At 31.3% G+C, this 21,834-nt stretch overlaps 2 protein-coding genes across 2 annotated transcripts in view; one reads left to right on the top strand and one right to left on the bottom strand.

Annotated features, from left to right (window-relative positions):
* LOC105172120 (leucine-rich repeat receptor protein kinase MSP1-like) overlaps nt 1-2,675 on the bottom strand; it is a 3,367-nt gene extending 692 nt beyond the window's left edge. Inside the window, 1 exon segment of the mRNA XM_011093460.2 lies at nt 1-2,675. This exon segment is cut by the window's left edge and continues 4 nt beyond it. Within this exon segment, the coding sequence (XP_011091762.2) occupies nt 1-2,521 (2,521 nt within the window). The 5' untranslated portion in view covers nt 2,522-2,675.
* Nucleotides 6,821-21,768, top strand: LOC105172223 (tetraketide alpha-pyrone reductase 1). The gene is made up of 5 exons (XM_011093596.2): nt 6,821-7,006; nt 12,054-12,226; nt 15,893-16,084; nt 16,163-16,328; nt 21,545-21,768. Exons 1-5 carry the CDS (start codon nt 6,898-6,900, stop codon nt 21,736-21,738), a joined length of 834 nt encoding a protein of 277 aa, XP_011091898.1. The 5' UTR covers nt 6,821-6,897; the 3' UTR covers nt 21,739-21,768.

The following is a 21,834-nucleotide window of genomic DNA, read 5'->3' as shown; positions in this document are numbered from 1 at the left end:
GAGTCTTGGTGAACTTCTGTGATTGATTTTTCAGATTCACAACCAGGTTTTCTTCAAAATACATACCTCTGTATCTCCCGTATAGAAGATACTCGTTTATTAGTTGTTCTTTTGCCATGGCTTTTAGATCTCCCAAGCTTGCGGGGATTCTGCCTGAGAAGCTGTTTTCAGCAAGATCAAGAACCTGGAGGGAAGTTAAGTTTGAAAGACTGGAGGGTATCCCCCTGGAAAATGAATTTGATCTCAAGCTCAGGATTCTCAGACTGGTAAGAGTTTCACCTAACCATGGTGGAAGAGTGCCTTCTAATTTGTTGTTTCCTAGATCCAGAGTCTCCAAGCTGGATAAATTCTTCAAAGACAAGGGCAGGTTTCCTGCTACCAAGTTGTCGTTTAAGTGCAACGACTGGAGCTGGTTTAACTGACCTATAGAGTCTGGAATTTCACCCGACAGGTTATTCTTGCCCAAGTCCAACACTTTAAGATAAGAACATTTTCCTATGCTTGTAGGTATTGTTCCCGTTAGATTATTGCTTGAAAGATCTATGACAAATATTGACGACATGTTGCCTATGGAAGCTGGAATTTCTCCTGTAAGTTGGTTTCCAGAAAGAGAAAGAAAGATCAGCTCTGGCATAGCTGCACTGATATTCTGAGGAATCGGTCCCTGGAATCTATTGTTTGATAGATCAAGCAACTCAACTGGAACACTGGGCAGGGGAACAGGCCCTTCAAACAGGTTTGAGCTGAAATCAAGGTCTGCAAATGGAGTTACCTGGAATGATCTTGGCAACTGACCTTGCAACCGGTTGAAAGAGACGTTTAAGAGTGAAAAGTTGAAGGTGAGATCCCAAAACCAGGCAGGAATTGGACCTGAGATGCTTGCGTTTGAGATATCAAGATACATAATCTCATTCTGGGATCTGAGCCATCCTGGAAACGAAGGGCCTAATTGGCACGAACCCATGTTAAGGCTACGGGTTCGAAACGGTGGAAGCCAATCAGAACTTACATTCAAGATGAAGGAGTTGGAAGATAGACTCAAAATCTTCAGCTTTCTCAGCTTGGAGAAATGTGTCTCGGCAACAATTCCTGATAAATAGTTAGAAGAAACATCTAGAACAACCAGCTCTTGGAGCTGCCCGATGCTCTCCGGCAGTGTTCCATTCAGCCTGTTTGCTGCTAAGCTCAGATCAGTCAAATTTTGGAGTGAACCTAAAGAAGCTGGTAAAGGGCCTTCAAAGAAGTTTCCAGCCAACGATAGTTCCTCCAGATTCTTAAGCTGCCCAAGCCAATCAGGCAGTCTACCTGTCATTTGGTTGACACTCAATCTTAAGTTGACTAAGCTAGGCAAAGGACTATCAACACCACAATTCTCTGTTCCCTCAAGAAACTCAGGCAAACTTCCTGTTAGCTTATTTCCTGATATATCCAAGTTTACCAGCTTACAGAGCGAGCCGATAGTGCTTGGTATTCCACCCTCCACATCATTATCAAACAGCTCAAAGTCTGTCAGTGACACCATGTCTCCGATACTTGCTGGAAGCTCACCATGCACTTTATTGGAAGCCAAGTTAAGAACTTTTATGCTTCGCCAGCTTCCTCTGAATAGAGAACGGCTGCTAGCACTTAGATTACCATTTAATGCAAGATTCAAGAATTCGAGATTCTGTAGTTCAGCAAAACCAAGTGGAATCCTTCCTCTAAGCATGCAATTACTCAGATCAGCATGCACAAGGGTACTAATGTTAACGAGCCAATCTGGAAACATTGAGCTGAAGCCATTAAAACTAAGGTCTATTACAGCAAGTGAAGTGAAGTTCACATGACTGACGTATGGAATTGGACCAGACAAGCCACAGGCAGAAAGATGCAACTCTGTCAAATCAGGCAACATGTTTAACACTTCCAACCAGTTTGAACTTACTAAAGAAAGGTCGACACTGTTCATATCCAGATGCTTCAAAGAAACAAGACCAGTCATCCACTGCAAGTGATCGGCAGCCAAACCTGGAAATACCTGATTAGAAACATCAAGAAACTCCAATCTCGACAGGTTTCCAAGATTCGGAGGGATTGTCCCACTGAATCCACAGTTTGACAAGTTCAGATACTGCAAATTCTTTAAAGAACCGAGAAATTCAGGAATCGTGATTCCTCCAAACTCGTTGGAACTCAAGTCCAAATGCTTCAACGACTCGAGCTGCACCAATGAAGACCTAATCTCCCCACTCAGGTTCCATAATCCATAGCCAGGTGGATAAGGGTTGTGAAGATCGATCACCAATACACCGCCAGTGACGTTATCGCAGACGATTCCTCTCCATCCACAACAATCCGCACCTTGCCATGATGAAAGCACATTCTCAGGGTCATTCAGGCCATTCTTGAAGTCCAAAAGCGCTCTGCGATCACTCGGAAGACATTTCACATTTGCTGTTGCAGCGTTACATGTTAGCCTCGTTGTTATTGAACTGAAAATGGCTATAACAAGACCAGCAGCCAAGAAGATCAGTCTCTCCATTTGATGACCTCCAACTGAACTGGATACAGAAAAGCATGAACTCTTGAGCCCCCCTCAGGAAAGGTTGAAGTATGCATTGTGGAATTCAGGAGGAATTTTCTAGTCAGATAATCATTAACAAAAGATTTGCTATCTGAAACAACGTCAAAGAGTTGGAAAGCCAACTTAAAAAATATGAAAGACAGTTGAAAAACAGCATTAGCAAACATTAATATAATTGGTCTGATGGGACACGGTTTCATCATTTTGGCTGATTCTGATTTCTGAATGATTTAAGAAAATGCAACAAGCATGATTTCACACATATTCCTCGGCAAGAATAATTGCGAAGTTTTGTGGTCAAAACGTGACAAAAGGATTAGAACGTTGACTTTTTGCATGTTGGACTTTTGGAGTAGAGTCCATAGGCCCACTATTTTTCTTTCCCAAGGGCTATATGGGGATGAAAAACAAATATCGTAAAGAAATTAATTATAAAATTTAAAATTCTAGCTATAAGGGAACAAAGCTAAAAATGAAATGATCAATCTTTTTACATTAAATAGAAGTTTATAAGTTTAATAACATATATATATATATATCTTATAAAAAATAAAATGTAAAGCAAGAATGGAGATTTCTGTTAATGAGTTATAAGAGAGACAAATAAATATTAAACCGGATATATATACTTATTAATATTAAATAAATATGTTAAAAAGCCTAAATAAATATGTTCCTTTTAGTAGAAAAACAAAAAAATAATAAAATATGAGAAAGATCAATAAATTAAACTATAAAAAAATGTTGATGGATTAAACTATAATACATAGTAAAAAAATAGTGTATAAAGATACAAAAGAGTATAAATTTAAACAGAAATATATACGAAAAAAGTATTAAGTAAATTAAACAAATAAATGTTAAAATGAGATATATATTAACACCAAATAAATCTATTTCTTCTTCTACAAAAATTAAATCGAGCAAGTCATCATAAAATTTTTAATCAAAGTAAAAGTAACAACAAGATTAAATATCTCAAAGTTCAAAATTCTTTTATAAAAATTTTACTACAAATGAACATAGTTAAAAAATTAATCAATAAATTTAAATTAAAAAATTCAATTAACCTCTGTATTTATTATTAATTTAACACATGTGACTACAAAATATTCAATTAAATTAAAATATACAAAAGAAAATAAAATTCAAACAACCACACGTGTGCAGATTTTTTATTTTTTATTTTTTAAAAAAAAGAGCTCGAATCACATACATTGAAGTACATATACGTATATTACAAAGCATATATATGTTTAGTATAATTATATTTAGATACTTCAAGAAACTAATTACATAAAAGTTAAAATAAAGTCATTCTTTTCATTCTGTAAAATGTCATTAGTAGACACAAAAAAAATAATCTAGAAAAGAACAATAAAATTAAACTATAAAATAAAATTTAATCGATGAAGCTATAAGATATATTAAAAATTGGTATATAAATGATACAAAAGAATACATATTTAATAGAAATAAAATTTAATTATCATACTAAATATAATCATACAGATAAATATTAAACAAAACGTCTACATATTACTAAATAAATGTGTTCCTTCTTATAGGAAAACAAAAATGAAAGAGGAAAAAGAACAACAAAATTAAATTATAAATTAAAAAGATAAAACTGCAATATATATTAAATATATATATACTAGTATATGCTCTGCACTACGTACTGAGACAATTTAATATATATATATATATATATATATATGATGGAGGGAATTTTAAAAAAAGTCGGATATACCCCTAAAGAAGGATAGAAGTGACTTTACATACCCAGACGATTTGACCTAAAATTGACATAAATTAAAACAGAATAAGTAAATATTTAAGGACATAATTAGTGGGCATGATTACAGATTTTTAGTACTGCACGTGTGATTATGGTGCGTAATTTAAGGAGATATGAATGTGAGTGGAATCTTAAAGCCTAAGATCGTGGGACATGCGGTTTTTCTGAGGGGAAAGCTTCATTCAGTATAAAAGGGGGAAAATCCTCCAATAAAGGTAATTTTTCGGAGATCCATAAAACAGTACATATTTTACATCATCATTTGTTTACATTAAAAAGATCACTGACTTGAGCGTCGAAGTGTCTTCGTCGGGTATCAACCCGACTAGACAACATTTCTTTTATTTGCAGTATCCAAAGGATTTGAAGCCAAAACGCGAACACAACCGTAGAGCAATTCTGACGATTTCGAGCCCGATCAATACACACTAGTGCAGAACCCATGCTATGCATCGTTATGAATTTTTAATATTTTTAAACTAAATAATTTTTTACAATATATGTTGTTATAAATAAATTTTTTACTCAAAATATTTTTTTTTATTTTTAATGAATAAAATATGATAGTTTTGAATGGATAGATCAACTTTTACATATATCCAATTCTATATAAAAATAAAAATAAAGAATTAGTTTAATATATTGCTTGTTTATATAATTCATTTTTCTCAAAAACTATATTAAAGTACATAATCTAATATTATCTTACTTATAAAAAATAAAGTATAAAGCAAGAATGAAGACTTTTGTTAATGAGTTATGATGCCCCCTAAAAAATATTGGGTCAAACCCACAAGTTAGGCATACTAGTCTAGCCGGTTAAAAATTCAATTGGCTCATCAACAACACGGATAATGCCCCATCAGTAGAATGGATAAAGCCCACCAGCAGGATGGATAAAACCCATGAGTAGGGAAGAAAGGCCCACAAACTTACCTGTTACTTTACTGAGCTGGTAGACCCAAGATATATACCCCATTTCAGCTGGACACATCATTATACAGTTAGGAGGACAAGTCGTATAACTTGTCGAGATATTTGTATACGTTATTGAATCTAAATACCAAAAAAATAGGCAACTTTATTACAGTAAAACCTCTATAAATTAATAACCTTGGGACCATGAAATTTTATTAATTTAGAGAGATATTAATTTATCGATAAATTAATATTTTATTAATTAAAAGAGAGATTTTTTAAATTCAGCAAATTTAGTACATATGTATTGAAAATAAATGAATTCATATATGTTTCATTGATTATATTCATGCATCAATTTATTTTTTTATAACTAATTAAATATATTCATGTATAATATCAATTCATTATTTACAATTAACTATTATATTCATAGACACATGTATCAATTTATTGGAATAACTTAAATATACATGTTTACATTAATTCGTTGCACTTAAATAACTATTATACCCAATTAAATATATTCATGCATGATGAATGAAACATATACTACATAAATCTCAATATGATAATAAAATAATTCATAACACCCAATCATGTCTTCTCATCTAAAAAGCATCGCAAAATCATCCATGAATGATCAAATGCGTAAAGCATTACAGACTTCACATTTTAGTAAACTACCATAATATTTATAATTATAATATTTATGAATTATTAATTTAGAGTTTTAATGAGACCTAATATTTATAAAGGAATTTTCCAAAAAATTATTATTTTACTATCTTATCGAATTTGATGATTTTTTACAAAGGCCCAAGTCGGGACCGGAAGATTTTATTATTTTAGAGAGTTTATTAATTTATAGAGGTTTTACTGTAGATATAAAATGTATTGTGTTTTTTTTGCTAATAACTATAACACAAATAAAATAAAACATAAAATTTGAAATATGATAAAAAGAAAAAATAATGGTAGGTTCTGAAAATGCAGGTGTCTTTAAATATAAATTGTAGTTATGTTATCCATCAAATATAAATAAAACAATCACCGGTAAATATAGATTTTTATTTAGTCCTTTTGTTAATATTAACAAATTTGGTAAATTTTGAATGAAGAAGGGACTTATTTGTTAAACGAAAGCAAACCTAGATGAAATTTTCCAAAACATAGAAAATTTGAATGCAATTACATCAAATTTCAGGAAAAAGGAAGGCAATTATTGTTAAATTAAATGAGTGTTTGATTATGTTTTAATTACTACTCAGTGGTGTTGTTGACAGATCCAATGCATGTGTTTATAGTGGTTTTTTTACTGAATAATAAGTGACGTTTTTAGTGAATAGTAGGTGGTGTTTAGATTTAGTGATGTGATTGTAGTGGTCTTTGTTAGATACGACATGAACGATTTTAATTAATTTATTTCAATTAATAATAATTTATCGCTCTTATTTAAAAAATACGTAACTAAGGTAATAAGTTTGTAATTACCCCAAATTGATTGTAGCTAAGAGTAATTAACATGCATCGACCCGTGCACCCAACCCTCATAAATTAACATCCAAACATCCCCACAGACACACACACACACACACTGGAGAGGAAGAGAGAGATGAGAAAGGTAGTGTGCGTGACCGGAGCCTCAGGTTTCATAGCTTCATGGCTGGTCAAGCTTCTCCTCCGCCGTGGCTACACCGTTAACGCCACCGTTCGCCATCTCAGTTAGTACTCTCTCTCTCAGAGTTTCTAGGCACTGTTTGTTTACGTAATTTCAATCACTATTATGATTTTCCTGATCAAAAGCCGATCCCATTATTTGAATAATATATTACGGAGAATTTTTTTTCCAAAATTCAGAATAAATATATTTTTTCTATCTCAAAATTAGGAATATTATAAAAAAATCAATAGTTTGTATTCTTTTTTTTAGATTAAATCGATTACAAGATATTAAATATTTATAACGAATTAACAATTATTATTAAAATAGTGTTATACAAATATTTTTCTAAATATTTTTTTCAAAATTCAATTTGATAGAGATACCAAGATGTTTTATTTGGTTTATTTTCCATTTGGAAACATTTTTACCATCATAAATTCACATTGCAATCATTATTTTTTTAAAATATATATAAATATATGTGCATGCATACATGATTTTCTAGATTATTAACTTAATAAATTATATATAATATAGCTCTTTTATCATAATGGATTTATATGATATAATCAATGACGATTCGGAAAAAATAAAAAAAGAATAAAACTATAATATAGCTTTTTTATAGTAGTAGGCATTGTTTTACTTTAATAGTAGGTTCCAATTAGATATAATTATTTAATGCTGATGATTAGTATATAATTATTAAATATAAATATTTAATATTAATAATCACTATCAACTTATTTAAAAATAACAATAATTGATCGTTTTCATTTTAAAAAAAAAGAACAACCAAACATTGACTAAAGCTTTGCGTATTCATCCCACTGACTGTACTAAGATAGTGATTTGGCTAATCTTCCTCCACCACGTCTTCTTATGTCTATTATTTAATATTATCTATTCCAATTGTACGTTTTGATTGTGAAGTAAATCTTATTTTATTTTTAAAAGAAGAAATAATATATCAACATTTTAATAAAATGTTAATACAATAAATTTATATAAAATGAGGTAATTATCCATGTACAGAAAAAATATAATTTTTTATTACGATTAATTATTATAGTAAAAAAAAATAAAAAAGCGTGGTAAATACAAATTAACCACAATTTCGCAACAGTCATTAACCGTTGTTTCTACAAGTGTGGCTGAAACATTAACCATAGCTAAAAACCATGACAAATGTTTTGGCTATAACTGAAAACCACGGCGAATATTGTTTAATTGTGGTAAAACTTTAAATTTTTGCTTTGTTTAATTTAATCGTGGTTAATAGTATTCATTTACCATAATTTTTAAGCTGTATAATTTATAGTATAGCGAAAACTCAATTTACCGTAATATATATTTTTATATATATATATGTATGCACTTATGTTTCATAATTGATTTGTAATATATATATATATATATATATATGTATGCACTTATGTTTCATAATTGATTTGATTATTGAAAGGGGAGAGACATGGAAATTAAAAGAAAAGCAAATGAAAATTTGCCACAAGAATAAAATTGAAGAAATTAATAATTATATATAGTTTCATAATTGATATGAAAATGTCAGAAACTAGATTAAGTTTTGCATTAGATTTGTGTATAAGTGTGTTTTTTGTTTAATTAATTTGATAATTAAAGGGTGGAACTGCCATATTTTATGTTCTTCAATTGACTAAAATTTCTACTAGCAAAAAAATTGATATTGGGTACAATATTAATGGTTATTGTTAAAAATTTTGGTAAATAATATTTATTAATTATAGTTAAATAAAATTAATATAAAAAACTATTTTTTTTCATCATTAAAGAATTATTCGTCACAACTAAGAGTTATGGTAAAAGTATTTGTCATGACTTTTAGCATTGCATGACTATGGTCAGTAGCTATTTGCTATGGTTATTTATTATTAGCAATGACAACTAATCATGGTATGAATGCAATATTTTATTTCTTGTAGTGATCATTGGAAAGGGAAAATAGTATTTTTCGTCAGTAACTTGGAGTTTTTCTACTTTTGATTTCATTGGTTACGGAATTCTTACTTTTTTCCATAACTTAAAAAAAGTAGCATTTTTTTGGTCCTATTACATCTTTTCGTTAGATGTTTAACAGAAAAACTACGTGGCTGTTAAGTGCATGAGATCAAAAATGATACTTTTTGAAAGTTACGGGACCAAAATTAATAATTCCGTGACATATGAGATCAAAAGTGTAAAGACTCTCAAGCCCACATGCTATTTTTCATTAAAATATATCATGGGATTAAAAGTGCTATTTTTTAGAATTTACGGGACCAAAAATAAAAATTTTATAATGAATAGGACCAAAAATAAAAAGACTCCAAATTACGGAAAAAAAATAGTATTTTCCCTCATTGGAAAATTGAGGAAGAGATGAAATTTGAGGAAATGGAAACTAACAGGGATCAGTTTGCAATTAAGATCAAAAGTCAGGGACTAAGAGAAAGTGTTGTATATATATATAGTGCCCACCAAATTTTAGCAAAAATTCTGCAATTTTCATCAAAGAAAATATTTGTATAGTAGCTTGTTTATTTCCTCTGTATTTCATTTAACTCATATATCTAGGTGAAAAATTATAATTTTAATCATGTTCATATAGGGGGCAATTTGCAATTAGAGTATAATTAAGGCCTAAACTTCATAAATTAGACGGAAATCCTAAAAGAATTAGCATATTACGTGCACAACACATACACTTTTCGACCAATTTATGAATTATCGGCTAGAAATCCAAATTGCTAATTGCTTTTAATTGCATGATCAAGTGCCCGAAATTAATTTTTATGGAATCAAAATTGCCACCTCCTACATCTACCGAACTAAAATTGTAATTTTTTCTAAGCAGTTGAATCAATTCTTTCTAATCTTATATAACTTTTTGTGGGTAAACTACAAAATGTTTTTTTTATCCAAATCAAGTTTCGCCGACCAAACCAATCATAAATTAAGTGTATTACACTTATTATGTGATTGGTCCATTTCCCTGAACTATACACCAACTACACGATAAGTATATTACACTTATAATATAATTAGTTCAAATTTAATCAAGATGAGTCCGAACTAGAATTTCGCAAAACAAAACAAACCTGATGTGGGAGGCAAATGAACCTTCTTCCTTAAAATTTCAAGAGTAGCATTATACTTTTATTTTTCACTTTTGAGAAATTTTGTGCCAATTAGTACTTGATAGGGGAGTAAAGTGCAATTAATTAACCCAATTTTTGGTTGTTGAGCAACTCATAAATTAACCATTTTCTCCAAAATTAAATTCTTCACAACCCACAACTCTAATGTGTAGGTATCATGATGATTGGACTTGGATTCTTGCTTTCTATTTAGAATTGTAAATAATTCGAGTCGAATTGAACACATAATTAGTTAAAATCTTTATTGAGTTTTACGTTTCAATTTGATTGTATTATTGATCTAATCGAGTTCAAATAAGTTTTAAAGGGTGTTTGACCACACTTGTAAGCTTTTCGAAACATTTTATAAAGTTTAAATATTTGTTTGGCTATTTTTTTTTAAAGAGCTTATAAGATGTTTTGAATCTTATAAACTCTTTAAAAGTTTTTTATAGCATTCTATAAACTACATAAAATTAATATGTGATAAGACAATAGTATCCCCATTCATACACTTACGCACACTCTCTCACACACACTTGCACACATTCTCCTCACTCTTTCTCTCTCTCTCTCTCTCTCACACACACACACATATATACATCCACGCGCACTCTCTCTCTAGGATTGAAATTATTATTTTGCTATTTAATTTCTTCAAAATATTTGAAAGGAGAAAATACTTTATTATTTAATAATAAATTATTATATTTAAATAAAAATAAAATTGATGTTGATATAATTATATTTATTAAAAAATATAAATCTAAGACATTATAAATTATATGACTAGAAATAATCATTGCATAACAAAGAAACTATTAATTATGTATCTATATTGATATATATTTGACTAGCATGAATGTGTATATCTTATTTTTATTAAAAAATTTTAGGTAATAATTCTTTATTTTTTTGTTATTATAAAAAGATTATCTATTAAATTATTATTTAAAACTAAACTAATGTGTACTATTTATCAAAGAGTTTTACAAATATTTAAAATAAACTACGTCACGAAATAACAGAGAAAAATGCAATTTAATCCTGTAAGTCATTTTTCGTCCTGCACGAATTGATTTTTACAATATAGTCCTATAATTTTAAAAGTTTGGCAATTTTCATTATTTTTCGACAAATTTGGCCGAAAAATCACATGTGATTTCATGACCCAATTAAATTGCATTTTTGGTCTTGTAACTAAGGGGACATTGGCATTTTTAGTCTAAACTTAGGGGAGTTGGCATTTGTGGTCCTGCATGAATTTATTTTAGGACTAAACTTACAAATAAATTGCAATTTCCGGCTAAGTTGGCCCAAAAAAGGACTAAAGTTGCCAAAATTATAAAGGTTATGAGACTAAATTGCAAAAATCAATTCGTACAGGTAAAAATGCCACTCTCCTTAAATTACAGGACTAAAATTGCAATTATACCAGAATTAACAACTTATTTGATTCTAATGGTATGATTCTATTTTAGCCGTTTTACCAATTAAAGACCTTATTATGCCAAACACCCTAACATCACATAGGATGTTTATGTCTTATAAGCTTTAACATCTTATTTTATTTAAACGCTTTAGAAGCTTATTTTTAAAATAAGTTACAACTTTTTATAAGCTCTTAAAGCATCTTATAAGCTTATAAGATGTAGGAGCTTATACGATGTTTTAACAAAGCTTAGTCAAACACCCTCTTAGTTTGAACAAACATAACTGGAGTTTGAATAGTTTAATATTTTTATGTATAATTCATTGTTTCTATACCAATCGAATTGAGTTTGAGCCGATCGAAGTTGAAATCTTATCAAACAATTTTTTTTTGTTTTCAGTTGTTGGTTTATTAAGTTTGACAACTCCAATTCAAACGAACTTTTATCAATAGATTTCAATCACATATCATGTAGTTTAATTTATTTTCCAACCCTTTTTATTTGGATTGGATAGGTGATTCGAGTAAGGTTGCACACTTGAACGCACTTGAAGGAGTTAAAGAAAGACTCCATTTGTTCCAGGCCAACTTAACTGAAGAAGGATCCTTTGATGATGCGATTGATGGTTGTGATGGCGTCTTTCACACAGCATCTCCTGTTATACTTGATAACTTTAGCGACCCACAGGTTCTCTATTCACCTTAGTTTTTCTATCTCCTCCCCCCACCCCCCATTAATCTTAAGGTGTTATAACCTCATCAATTTTGGTCTTTAAATCTTTTTAAAATGATCAAAGTTAGTCTAACCATTAGTTGACCGTCTAAACTTATGAAAATTTTTTTTTTGTGTGAACTTTTGTTATTGGATAAGGGGTATACTTATAATTTTACAAAGAGAATCTAATATTTGTGTATTTGAAATTAACTTCAAGGGTTGTAAGTTATCCTTTAATTAATTTATATGCCTCCAGAGTCCAATTTCATTTCCATATAAAATTTGGTGAAAAAGTGAAAGTTTAAGGCTAAAAACACAAAACTTATTTAAACTGAATAGTTTCAAAACTTATTTTGATGAATATTTTTGTTCTTATTTGATGAATATTTTTACTGATAAGGTTTTTAAATGTTTTATACACTAAAATTATTTTAATATAATATTAACTTGTTTTGTTGCAAAAATGAAGAGATTGGCTTATCAGTATTATATTCTGTTGAAGCATACTTTTTTTTTTTTTTTGTATTTTGTTGGAGTCTTGTCATCAAGTATTCCATCAACCACTCAAACATTGACAAGATTGGCTTTTCTCTTGCTTCAAGTATGTTGCTGTTGAAGTATTCACAAGCATTGTTCAAGAGAATATTACAATGATAGAAAGCCCCCTCATCCAAATCATTTAGTTCTTGCATCCTCTAATTAAATTGATTAATTGTTGTTGCTGTTACAGCCTTCCACAACCCATTTTTGAATGCCAACCTTCTAAGCCCAAAAGTCTTAAAGTTGGAATGCAAATGCCTAACACAAAACCTGTGCTTTGCATTAGGAAATGGTTCTTGCAATGCACCCACAAGCCTCTTTTGTTTATCTGATATGAATGTCCAATTAGAGTCATCTTGAATCATCAAATCCTTTCTCACAAGAGTTAAAAACCAGTCCCATGTTTTCCTGTTTTCTCGCATAACCACATCATAGCAAATTGGGAAGAAATTATTATTAGGGTCAATCCCAACTACAAATAAAAACATTCCCCCATGTGGCCCCTTCAAGTGACACCCATCTACACACATAACATGTTTACACTCAGACAAAAAGTTCATTTTCAGTGCATACAAGCACACGTAAAATCTGTCAAACTGATTTTTGCCTTTAGTGCCCAATATGACTGTTGATCTAGGATTATTTCTTTTGATTTCGTCTGCATAATCCCATAACAATTCATATTGTGCATTAGGACCACCCTCAATCATAAGCAATACAAGGTTTTTTTGCCCTTGAAGCTTGATTTCTTGAATATTACACCTTGTATCTTCAATTGCACCAACTCTAAACACCTTAACCCCTCTTATAAGATCAATTTTGAACTTGTGAAAATATTTCTTTGACAACCATCTTGAAGTCATATTTCTCACGTAAAAGAGATATTATGTGTGATTAAGAGCAAAAATCCCTAATCTAAAAGGTACATTCACCTATCAAGCATGTATTTTCCAATTACATTCTTTATCTAAACACTTAGCATGAACATATTTTCTATCATTCTTTGTAATCTTGATGTTTCTTTTGGTTTGCATGGCATGTAATTGGATTGCAGTTCTAAATTCATCTTTAGTACTGAATATCATTCCTAACTCAAAATGTGGATCAAATATGCTGGAAAGATTGAATATAGGAAAAGTCACTTTGTTTGTTACATCTGCATCAAACCTCTTATTTGAGTTTAACTCATCATTATTCCATAGCAAATTCTTATCCCTAGACCAACCCTCTCCATCAGTATCTGATACCTTGGCCCCTTCTAAATCTGTATCCTCAACCCTGTCCTGCCTTATTTTTTCATCATTTTTCACAATATTTTCATCTGGATCATCTCCCTACAATTCCCAATCATCATCTTCCTTCTCCCTCTTCATCTTTTTCTTCATCCATCTTATATTTGTATTCACTATCACTACCATCAAAATCGTCACCACCTGAAGCACCTGAAGATGACTCATAATCATTTACATCACCTTGTAACATGTCTCCTCATTTTCTTCACCCTCTTTAGCTCCCACTTGCCCATTTATGATATATCTACCTCAACATGATCCTCTAATTTAGCAAACATACCTTGTAGAGTTGAATTTGAAGTGATACTTTTGAAAATGTTTTCATCTTTAATGAAATAGTTGTTTTCCCCTGTAACTCGAACATAATTGCTAAGTTCAGTCAAACCTCCAACTCCAACAAACTTATGCTCCACATGATCAAACTTATAGGTAGACCCCCACATAGTCTGATTATGTGAAATTACCCCTATAATTAATACTCATTGTTATAAACCCATTTTTTTGGCTGAAAATAAGGAAAAAAATGGAGGATGTGTCAACTCACAAAAAAGAACAGAATATGAACTATACAATAAAACAACAAAACATAAACTTCAGGGACCACATGAACAACACAATAAATCAATAAAATATAAGAACAAAATAAAAAAGCACATAGCACACACACAAAAAAAAAAAAAATACAAGAACATAATAAAATAAGTATAACAAAGCACAAAAAAAATACAGAACATAAGATCAGAATAAAAAAGGGCATAATAAAGCACAAAAAAAAAAAAAAACTTCAGGGATCACAAGTTCCCATTTTTTCAACAGAAATTAAATAAAAAATACAAAATAATTTCATCCAAATCACAAGAAATCGAGGAAGGGGCCACTACTTTTACACACATGAACACAAGATTAAAATACAAAGTCATAGTGTTTTTTTCGGGTTTGGGTGCCTCAAGACTATTATTTAAGATTACAGTACAAAAGCCATACTTTTACCCACAAGAAGACAAGATTACATTTCATTGTTTATTGTACTAAAATAGAGAAAACTAACTATATTTTGGGAGTAGGTCGCCGTTCAACTCTGTGTCTCCCATGACGACCATGGCTATGCCTCAAACTAAGCTTCCCGTTGTCTCTTTCACTTTAGCAGTTCACAATTGTGTTGGGATTGGGGAGAAATTAGGGTAGAAATATTGGGGGTTGGGGGAGGGATGGGAAAGTCATTCTGAAGGGGGGTTTGGCTGAAGGAGAGGCACGTGACCAGTGCGTGCCTCTTTTTTCCCTCCAATACATGCCACATTAGATGCCAAGTGTGATTATTAGCCACGTCAGTGAATGACATGGCCATTTTCCTGGACAAATAAGCAATTAAGTGCCACATCATCAATTTTTGTTCAATTGACCGAAAAATTGACACCAAAATCCTAAATGTACCTAATTGAAGCATTTTTCAAATATAGTGTATAAAATGTGATAATTATCATATTTAGTGGACCAAAATTGAACAAGAGCCAAGTTAGTGGACTAAATTTTTTTTTCCCAAATTACAAAAGTTAGCCTTTTGTTCTCAATCTATTATGCTTGTACCAAACAAGGAGAAACATTTGAAATTTACTTTTTTTTTAATCATACCAAACAACTTGAAAAAAAACTATTATTTTTTTCTTCCCTGTTGCCCTTTCCCTTTCCCTTTTGGTCTCCCTTTCCTCTCATTTGAATCAAACGAACTCTAAATACTCCTGGCATGGAACTACAACATTATATTTTGTTTCCATCCATATTGATATGAAATGTCATGTGCATTATACAGACGGAACTTATAGAGCCGGCAGTGAAGGGAACACTCAATGTTCTTAGTTCATGTGTTAAGGCGTCGTCGTCTATCAAACGAGTGGTGTTAACGTCTTCTATGGCGTCAATGATAGTGAATAGGAACCTTCATATCAATGCTGCAATTGATGAAACTTGGTTTTCAGATCCAACATTTTGCGAAGAAGCTAAGGTTTGCAGTCGTTTGAATCTCATAGTATTTGTGCATATATGTTTTACTTAGTATGTGATAAGCAAATGTTTGTTCCAGCAATGGTATATGCTCTCCAAAACATTGGCAGAGAAAGCTGCCCTGAAACTTGCAGAAGAAAATGGCATGGACTTGGTAGTGATAAATCCTGCCTTTGTGATTGGTCCTCTCCTACAGCCGACACTCAACGTCACTTCCGATAGTTTCCTGAGCTTCATCAAAGAAGGTATGATTGCACTTGTTTTCAATCTTTTGCTGTCTGAAAAATCAGTAAAAGATAGATAATACAAAATTGAACATTTAGAAGGATAAATTGTATTTTTGATACTATACTTTTTATGAATTTGCAATTTTGATCCCTTAATTTTGTTTTTAGTATTCTATGTTTTGAGGTAGTAGAAGTCTTGGTCCTAAATTTTATTGGTAGCGATTTAGGTCCTATAATCTTTATCAAAACAAAAATAGTACCATGTACCACTATTCATTGATCAGACCTAACATACTTGCGAAATAAAATTAAGTCTGCATAAATTCATACCTTATTTTTTATTGTACTTTATGACGACTTATACTATTATTTGAAGAGTTTGAGAGGTTTTCAATGATCTCCATTTGCTTTTTAGCTCTCTATTTATAATAGTTTGCTTAACTTGTTGACGTCATGGCGATCTTCATTTGTTTTGGCTCCTACTTTTTAGCTATGGTCATTATACTTTGTTAGTCATTGCTTTTCCAATAATTGTAACTTTGCTTTTCTTATTGTGAGCCTATTGTTTTTATTTCTTACATTTTGAGGTCTTCATTGTCTTGTAAAAATTCTTTTAGTGCCTTTTTGGGGTTTAGATTCGAGTTGTTTTTTGGGTTACACAAATCTTAGTTCCAAACAAAGGTTTTTCTGATAAAAATTGAAAATTTATGTAACGATTGAGGCATGGGTGATTTATCCTATCCCTTTTATATGATTCACTTTATCACAAGAGTCAATTATTAAAATATTACTCAACCCCATGTTAAAGAAAATACATATTATTGACTCATATAAAATGGGAAAATGTTTAGCTTATATGGTATGTATCTTTCTATTTCAATGACAATAATTTTTTGGTTTTTGTGAAAAACATTTGTGATCCCTTAAATTATTTAAACTGAAATTATTTCAATTCTATATTATAGAATATCTATAACAGTGACAATTGTTCAGTCAATCTATAGATACGAACAAAGGCATATATGATTATATAATTGTTCCACATGCATCAAGTTGTTTGTCTTCTTTCTAGTGGCTGCTCTGCGGGTAACTTTATTTTCTAGATGAGCATTCATTTTTTTTTCTTGAATAGGTTCTCCACAAACTTAGTGTTTTTTTCCTGCCATGGAGTTTTAACATAAAAGATCGATTTAATTTGTTTGAGACAATCTTAAATGAAAATTTGACTTTGTCCATCTTAGTAAATAGACCCAAAACCCAAAGGTTTTTTAGTTGATATTTCATCCTCAATGATAGATATCAACAAAGGAGCTTCTTTATTGCAACTCTAATTCTATTATATGTTGCCATGTTGGGTCTCTGTAATTTGTAAAATAAAATGCTGGATGAGAATCATCCCCTGCATTTTCTGGAGCCACTAAAATGAACTTTAGCTCTAAAATGTCTCCTCGCTTTTTTAAGGCGAAGGTTGTTTTGCCAAGTGTCATAGACTGACCTACTATCAATTCTAGAAGTTTTGAAATTTTTGAAAATCCTAGTGTTGTAGTTTGAATTGAAGCAAGAGCTCCAAAATCATAACACTCTCGAACTTTTTCTACGTTAGACACCACAATGTCCAAGTCCTGTTATATTTTTTTAATGTATCAACAAGAGTCTTGCTTGGGTTTATTCTTTTTTGGGGGAATAAGTTTATTTTGATATTCCTGCCAAACAAAAGAAATTGAATCGTTAGTATTAACCTTAGAGGTGGTTGTTATTAGCCTGAGGTTAACTTAACCTCAAAGGTGTTGGGTTGACTTGAAATTATCAGGAGTCTGCACTTCCTGTGGTTCAATTATTGCCTTATCATGGGATCGCCTTGTGTAAGCAGTTCTTGAATCTACAGCTCCACATATAAAGTCATGTTCTCCAAAGGCAGGTTTAGAGCCATGCACTCGTAATTCTTGGGTCATCACCGAAGTTGATGCCTTTTGAATTGGTTATAATAATGTTTCTCAAGCATGTTAGAGGCAAGCGTGGTACTCTGAATGGTGATCTGGATAGTATCTATATCAGTTTGTTGCACTTGGCCAGTTGTTTTAGGTTACCTACTAGCTATCCAAATTTCTTCTCAATCTCCTCTAGGTTTCTTTTGACATGCCCATATCTCGTGATGATGTTGTTTGTTTTATAAAAACTTAATTTTATTAACAACTATAATAGATTTCTTTTCAAAAATCATTAAGCCTTTCTTATAACATGCATTTTAAAATATTTCAAGATGTTTAATGTAGTCCTTCATATTTCTAGATGCTATCAGGTGACATATATCCTTTTACTCCGCACGTTTAAAAGTCCTTCAAACTTTCACTGGGTCTGGTATGGATTCACTTGAAAGTCCTTATGGGTTCTCCGGTAGATCTAGTGTTCCTTAATTCAAGAACAAAGAGAGCTTGCGAATACTCTTTTCAAATCCACTCTTCTCAAAATATTCATCTTCAATGAAGTGTAGATTAATTAGTTTTCGAAATCTCTTAGCCATTGTACATTTGGATTCTCAGTCTAGGGTTTCTATTTTGCTGTCCTCTAAGGTATTATCTCAACCAACTTTCACAGTTTCCTGCAATCTTAATTCCAATAGTTGTATTAAATTCTACCTATCAAGTTCCATCATGGTGATTGCTATTCTCGTAGTTGCATCCCATTCATCTATCAATGCTTTGACGTTTTAAAAGTCGATAATGTCCAGGTTGAGCATAGTGCCATATGGGTGCAAAGGCTGAAGCATGGTCTTTGTCCATAGTATATTTTCTTGCATTCGTCTTTGATTCCTACTTGGATTCTCCCTCTATTTAGTTCTCACGAATGAAGGGTTGGAATCGGTGTGGAAAATCCATTCCTTCTCTTATTGGATGATACAATGGAGAATTATTTGAATTTCTGCTTCATCTATAGTATGATTTTGTTGGTTTGGATGTTGACTATATCTACAATCCCAATTTGGGAAAATGGTTCTACTAACTCTGCAGATTTGATAGATATACTCTTGAAACCTCTATTATTTTATTGTTTCGAGGATATCAATGATTAGATTTTTCCCACATCTTCGATTTTGAGATTTTTGTTACCTTTTCCTTCTAATATAGAAGAGGTACTGGTCCAAAAGCATACTACATACGTTCCTAATAGCATCTGGATATCTCAAGGGTATTCTTTTATTTCTTTTCTTTAGATCTGTGACTTCGACTTTTAAATTTATAAAACCTTGTGTATATGTAGGAAGATCTTTAGGGTCTCTTCATCTTTTATTTCAAGAGCTCTATTTTTATAGGTATGTGAAATAATATAAGTCTATAGTCTTGAACTTTCCTTTAAAGTTCTCTTAGATCTTGAGAAATTTTTAAGGCATGTCCTTTTATCATGTTTCTAGAAACTGTGAAGTTTCAAAAAAGGATTTAGCAGATCTGTCTCACCCTATTGGTATTCTATCCTAAATTTCAGTGGATTTGTAGAGATTTCACCATGTTTCTTGGTAGATTTCTTTTACGAATGACCTTTTGCATCTATACATCCTTGTCTTCTTTTGCATGAAGATTTCTTCATTCCTCGACTCGTCTCATTCAATCTTCACTCCTTCGGATAAATTTCACAAAGAAGTTTCTCCTCTGTACTTCAAGAATTTTGAAGTATTCATATTTTCATCATAACTCAAACTTTTATTCAACTCTATACTTAGAAACACCTCATTCGTGAGGATTAATATATCAATTATACAATATAAAAATTTGCTTATTTGATGAAACCTAAGATCTAATTCCGTTTTGAGGCAACATGACTAAATCTGCCAAAAACCCATACTTAAAAAGGCTAAAATCATCACATATTAAATTGAAGGATTAAAATTGCCATTATCAGCAAAATTTTTTATACATATATTATGCATATATTAAATGAATTAAATGCAATTTAGCCCCCTATAATATGTGAAATGAGTAAATACCACTCTATAAAAAAATAATTAGTAAATTATTCCACTGTGTTTCAAAAAATGAAACAATTTACCCCCTATCAATGATTCAGAGATGGGATAATTTGCTTCTTTTTTCAAAACATAGGGAGTAATTTGTTATTTTATTTTTTACAGGGATTTTTTTGCTCACTTTTCATATTACGGGAAGTAAATTGTATATTTTTCTATATTAAATGGAATATAAGATGAGATAGGATCTAAAATAAATTACCAATACCATGTTATACCACCATAGTTTCATCATGTTTTCGTAAGGGGGAATAGTATTTTTGATCCCATATGTTAGGCCCATTTTACTTTTGGCGCCATATGTTAGGCCCATTTTACTTTTGGCGCCATATGTTAGGCCCGTTTTACTTTTGGTCCCTTTCTTACGGGATTAGCTCTTCTAGTCCCGTAACTTATAAAAATTAGCACTTTTGATCCTCTTCCACTTTTTTGTCTATAATTTAACAGTGTAGCGCACGTGCCTAGCATGTGATCGTTTTGGATGGAGAAAAAATTGATTTATTTTCATCTTAGGACCATTTTTGGGGAAAAAAGTATAACTACTTTTAAGGAGAAAAAATAAATCTCGAAGGAAACTAGGGCAAAAAACATAGCAATTTCTTCCCTCACAAAAATTAAATCCTATCATTCCCATATTTCTATAAGTTGAAGCAAGTAGAAGCAACACAAAGCATCATGTTTTTCACAACTGAATCAAGTAGGCCAAATGATGCAGTCATATGCTGCTATTGAAAAAAGGGTCAATCTTTCCTCCAATAAAAAATACTTAACGACGACATGCTAGACACATAGTTTACATCGTTAAATTGTAGATAGAGAAGTGCATAAGGACCAAAAGTGCTAATTTTTGTAAGTCATAAGACCAGAAGTGCTAATCCCATAATGAATGGGACCGAAAATGACATGGGCCGAATTTATGAGACTAAAAAGACTATTTTCCCTTGTCCTAATTACAGTGAGGCAATATCCCTATTTCATCCCGAATAGAAGAAAACATCACTATATTTTACTAAATTTCGTTATGTTAGACAAACGGTAAAAATAGAGGCCTAATTATTCGATTGATAAGATTGATGCCTCACAATCAAAATTTTTATGAGTTTGAGTCTAAACAATGTGGTTGCACGTCTACTTGTACAATAATTTATTATTATTTTTTATTTGAATAATAAAGACATTGAACCAGTTTGAGAATAAGTTGATTTGGGGTATGCAGGAAAGTGCAGTGGAATGCCTGGTGGGATTTTTCTACATGTTGATGTTAGAGATGTTGCGGATGCACATATCCTTGCATTTGAGAACCCTTCAGCTAATGGCAGATACTGTGTTGTTGCCAAAGCGCTGTATGCCTTTGAAGCTTTGGATATCTTACGTCATCTATACCCTATGCTTAATCTTCCCATGAGGTAAGCCTCTGCATCTTGTGTATAGTATATATTTACTTTTCTTAAGGTTCGATTCAATTAAAAATATATTTTTATTAAATTAAAATTATAATTATCTCTT

The sequence above is a fragment of the Sesamum indicum genome, linkage group LG10, assembly GCF_000512975.1.
Source record: "Sesamum indicum cultivar Zhongzhi No. 13 linkage group LG10, S_indicum_v1.0, whole genome shotgun sequence".
NCBI classification, from domain to species: Eukaryota; Viridiplantae; Streptophyta; class Magnoliopsida; order Lamiales; family Pedaliaceae; genus Sesamum; species Sesamum indicum.
Note: the sequence above shows the minus strand (reverse complement) of the source record. Positions and strands in the feature narration are given on the sequence as shown.